Source organism: Buceros rhinoceros, unplaced genomic scaffold, assembly GCF_000710305.1.
Source record: "Buceros rhinoceros silvestris isolate BGI_N320 unplaced genomic scaffold, ASM71030v1 scaffold10424, whole genome shotgun sequence".
In the NCBI taxonomy this organism is placed as follows: Eukaryota; Metazoa; Chordata; class Aves; order Bucerotiformes; family Bucerotidae; genus Buceros; species Buceros rhinoceros.
Genome location: NW_010410050.1, coordinates 14,677 through 19,924, shown reverse-complemented (window position 1 = coordinate 19,924; position 5,248 = coordinate 14,677). Strand labels below are relative to the sequence as shown.

Here is a 5,248-nt window from a genome sequence, read left to right as displayed (position 1 = left end):
CTTTGCAAATATAGTTAAAATTTATTCCTGTTTCCAGTGATAATTAAAATAGGTTTCTTACAATTCCCTTCAGCTGTTTCAGCTCTTGAATCAGATGGGCTCATTAGGCCACCTCTTCTGCTTTATCCAATTCTTCTTTAGCTTCCACATCTGCCTCCTCAGCATGACTGCATGCAGCGTCCCTAGCTGAAAGCTTTTTCATTTTGATATTTGGCAGTTTCCTCAGATCACCATCCCATTCTCTTGAAGGAGAGAAAAGGTAATGAAAAACAATTACCAACAGAAATAGCAAGAAGGAATGACAGAGTTAATACAATCTTCCTCAGAAGATGCTAACTCAAGTGAGGCTGCTTTTCTAAATTATGCTCAGTCCCCCTGCAAGATGAATAAGAACCATTTTTTCCACCTCATTTTGTACACTACAGCAGCTGTAATTTCTCTATGAAGAATTAAGTACTTTCCAATTTGACATTCTGAACAAAAAAAATATATGATTTACTTTATTCCCACGGACTATTTGTATCCTCAGTTACTTTAGGCCACCTGCTTTTAGGTTTGACACACAACGGAAAAGCAGTTTGGAATCTTCATCTGGATGCTCAATTTGCAAAGCTAACACCACATGTACATTAAATCCTTCATTATGATTTATGTCAACTGTTAACATCTTGTTTGACTGACTTAAAGGGCACGCAAAATGTCGGGAAACATTAATTCACGTATTATTTCAAAAGGCTGCATGAAGGAAGAACGGTTCATTTCAGTATCACAAGTCAAATCCAGTACTCAATTAACAGAATGCTTTTTGGATAATAGTAAGTGCACTACATGCATAAATTTCCTCAAGGACAAAGACAGTATTTGGCAATTATAAGATAGACACAGTTCTGCTCTACTAAGGTAATAAAACAGCACTTTCACCAGATGTCCCAGTACAAGTCGTCAGTTGCGTATTTATAAACAGAGCAGCCAGAGGTCTATCCCTTCTTTGAGATTTCTAGTTTTATTCCAATATTGTATAAGGATGACTTCTGGCTCCACACCTCCCCAAGGAGTTTGTGGTTATATCATTCCTTGCAATAAGTCTTTTTTTTCTTTAAAGTATCTCATTTGATAGAGTTGTCATCAGGAGCGTTCATTCAATCCATTACCGAGGCATACTGGCTTGCTGGCCCAGGTGAGCTCGCAGCAGATTTCCCAGCTCCCAGATCTTTTAACCACAAGTTAAATCTAAGTCGTCGATTCGCTGAAGATTTTCAACTAATGTATGTGTGCACAAACACTACTGTACTACACCTAGATCTTGGAAAAGATGACTCAGAACTTAGTGCTGGTCTAGTTACTTAATGGTAAGTTCTGCCTATAAATAACATAAGTCACTACATTATATCGCTACAACTACCATCTGAAATCTCATTTCAAGTAAGAGAACAGTCTAATTCCATTTACCAATATATCTATGACTTGATCCTTACACATAACAGTAAATGCTTATCCTTTGTGTGTATCAGGGAACAACTGAAGTGAGAATTTTAGGTAAAGAGAAAATATTCTCTAAGAATGTTGAAAAAAACATACTTAAGTTACAGAAATGGAATTCTTAACTGTTGGAGCTTTCTAATCCTTCCAATGTTTTAATGATTAACTGTCACCAGCATGTAGCTTGTAACAAACAGCTAAGAAATGCCAAAATAGCAACACCATACCTAGTCTGCTTTTTCAAATGACAAATTCTATGACAGTTTTGCATAAATTCTTTTAAGAAAAAAGAAGACATACAACACGTCAAATTCAGAAACCCTGTTTTGCATAAATATATTAGTAGTGATAATAAGAAGAACTTACCTGAAAAATTTAAGATGCTTTCTGTTCATAATGTCTGGGATTTCTAAGGGGAATGAAATTATATTCTATTAGATGTGACACACCTAATGTGAGTATAACTTAAAAAAAATAAATATGAGTTAAAGGGCTGAACACATTATTTCAGAAGTTAAAAGACCAAGAGAATGAGAATTTTGTATCAGAAAGTTTCTAGAGCAATATATAAACAGGAAGACCTCTCGCTGCTAAAGAAGTAAACTTACACCTATGACATCTTCCAGAATTCAAATATACCAGTTACTGAAAATCCAATCATGACAAATAATAAAAAGAGGCTGCTTTATTTCCTCTAAAGTGACATTTCCAAGAAACAGCAGTTTAAGTACTTTTAAAAAAGTCCAGAGAAGAAACTAGGAATATAACTAACTTACTATTTGTTTTAAAATTATAACTAACATCCTCAACCAAGACCAAGGTCTGATCACGCTTTTTTTTAACATTCACTCAACCACATAATAAAAAGACAATTCTGCTCTGTAGAACTTACTATAAATATGCACAACAGATATATATATATGTGTGTATATATATATATATATGGTAAAATAAGAGACTTTAAGTTTCAAAGTTGACCTAAATATATAAGCCTCACTCTAAACTGATGAGTACTAAGTGGTCCATAAGTACTTGGAAATGTTTTCTGAAAAAAATTTCAAAGCACTTAAGTCACCATTGCAAGCAAGATATATCAGGAGTGGAGTTAAGAAAGTAACTCTGATAATTCAAGTAAGAAAATGTAACAAACGCTGAAATACACTTTGTATAATTTACCATGCAGTACAAGAATACAGATGTGTGTGCGTGTGTTTTTAAAATATAAACACTGGCAAAAGTACCAGATGTAAGGTGTTTAAATAAAACACATTCTTGGATTTTGCAATACACATCTATTTCCTTCCACCTGCAGTGAGACAGTCTGAGAGCAAAGAATGGCTGTTTGGTAACAGTCAGTCTCACTCCAATGCAGTTACGGTTTCTGTTGTTAAATACCTGTTCCATAAACCACTCAATACAAGGAAACTAGCATTTCATGGTTGCCGAAATGTCTGTTAAATATTGTAGCATATGCAACATAATATTTATATAGATGGTTGGCACCTATCTCCTCTCATGAGATGATGCTCCTCTTGGCTAAACACAAACAAACATCAATAGTTTGAATGACTAAGAGTTTCCAGTCTTGCCCATGAGCAGAAATAAGTAAGTGACATATACTCACAACAAATCTTTATTACCTTTGGTAATAAAAAGGAAGGCAAACACCATGTACAAATACCTATGGGACAGACCTTTTTTCCCTCCTGGAGTCGCCAAAACATTCCGACTAGACTGTAGTTTATAAACTCCTGCAGAATTTTACCTAGGGTGCCTAAGCTGCTTTGTTTTCATTCAGTGTCATTCTTTTCTTGGTTGGTCCTAAAGTATTGTGAGTCACCTGTGCTGAACATCTTCACTGATTTATAGATATTTATGCCATAGGAGCCTTGAAAATTTTGCACAGTGTAAGATACCTCGTTACTGCCTATGAACTACAAATTTCACAGCCAGCAGTTTTCTCGACATGGAATATGCTTCCTACTTCTGTAACATTAAATCCACTTTATTATTTTAGCTTTTAAAAATGTGACATTGCAGCAATTTCTTATACTGTCCTTGAGTGAACATGAACATACAGTTCTGCCTTTGTTCATCTGTCAGTGTTCCCAAGTCTGACAGTAATAAATCAGATCCTGCTATCAATGCAGGATTATAGATGATCTTGCTACTACAGAATGTAGGATGATGATACCTGTCACTTATCTTTGTGGCCAGATAGTCTCTTCAGAAAAAGTCCTTCCTTTCACACTGGGTTATAAAGTTACCAAATGAAGAACAATAACACGCAAAATGTTTTGGTAGCAAATTACACTGATTTCTGCAGCCTGCTTCTGTGTAAATCAGTAAGGTGATACCGCTCACAGCTGAGCAAGGCAAGGCCAAGAAACATTTACCTAATCCTTCTACTGTCTGCCGACTCCTTGGTTCTGATAAACATCAATGCCACATTTGGTTCATCCTGCCCAACTCAGCACTGAGACGAAGACACAGGCCCCCTTGCTTTCTCTGCAGTCCCTTGAACTGCACTCTTTGCAGCACCGTGCAAAATGCTGACACATCCTAGCCCTCACAACAGAAAGAAGTTCTACCCTTCTCTCGGGCATTTTACAAGGAGCAATACTTACTCAGTTTGCTTCCAGAGAGAGCTTAGAGATGTAAACAGTACGGCGCACCAGGCTAATCTCAACCAAGATTAGCACCATGCTAATCTCTGCCCCAGAAATATACTGAGATTTGTATTTATTCCTTCTGTCAAAGCACTGATCCAACATACAGTTCACTGTTAGTCTTAGACAAACCAGGACTAAATGACAAGACTTTTAAATGAAGCCCTTTCAATTGCTGGTTTTGGTTGAAATAGAACAGCTTGGAAAGCATTTAATGGCTTTTACTAACATACTTAGGACTTTTTCCAAGGCGTATTCTAACAGTTTTATCTAGCCTGTCACCCAGAGCTCACTAACGTCACAAGAAAGCAGGCATTCTGAAGGGAGGAGATTCTGTGGCAAAGCAAGATTGAATCAATCTTTACTGCTTTGGCAGTGACAAAATTTTTATCTTATACTGCACAGTAACTGATTTTTAAAATTATGGTGGAAAGCTGCAGTAGCACTGTATTTTCAGATTAGTAAGACTTGTTTTACTCATAAATATCTCCTTAACATGCACCAGTGTCACTGTTTTTGCTGATACTTGTGAACCTTTTAGTTTGCTTTAAAAGTATTAAATCACAGGACCGTGTTTTTCTGAACTAAAAATGGAAAAGAATAGAAGACAGAAATTAATGGAAAAGAAAACAGTATTTTGGGGAGCAGGTATTGTCTGCTACTTCTACGATGAAGTATTCAGCAACCTATATGTTATAACAAAAGAGCAGTGAAAAATTTAAGTAAGTATTTTTGCATGTTTCTGACACTTTCAGACAGTTTTATTTTCCTGTATTTCTTCTGAGGAAGAACAAACAGCATGCTAGCTCTCAAACTTTGTCATGAAGAATTTAGCACTTAAGAATATTTCATGAAAAAAAGACAAAGTGGCTGAGCTTTATTTATAACACAGAACTTGCATAAAATACTGTGAAGTCAGCACCTTTCCAACTGGAAAAGTTGGAACTGAAGTTCGGATGGAGAAGCACTGAACCAGGTTAATTCAATGTTCTTATGGGCATCAGAAGCAAAAAGCTTCTGTCAGCTGTGGGTATAACCAATCCTGCCCCTGTACACAGGCTTGAACTGGAGGGTTTCTAAAGCATAACAAAAAAAAAAAA

At 36.2% G+C, this 5,248-nt stretch overlaps 1 protein-coding gene across 1 annotated transcript in view; it reads right to left on the bottom strand.

The window, feature by feature from the left end:
• Positions 1-5,248, bottom strand: part of TMA16 (translation machinery associated 16 homolog (S. cerevisiae)) — a gene marked incomplete at its 5' end in the record, with an annotated part of 18,819 nt that continues 13,571 nt past the window's right edge. The window contains 2 exons of the mRNA XM_010135456.1: positions 1-242; positions 1,846-1,888. Coding sequence (XP_010133758.1) covers positions 104-242; positions 1,846-1,888 — 182 coding nt within the window. The remainder of the gene's footprint in view (positions 243-1,845; positions 1,889-5,248) is intronic.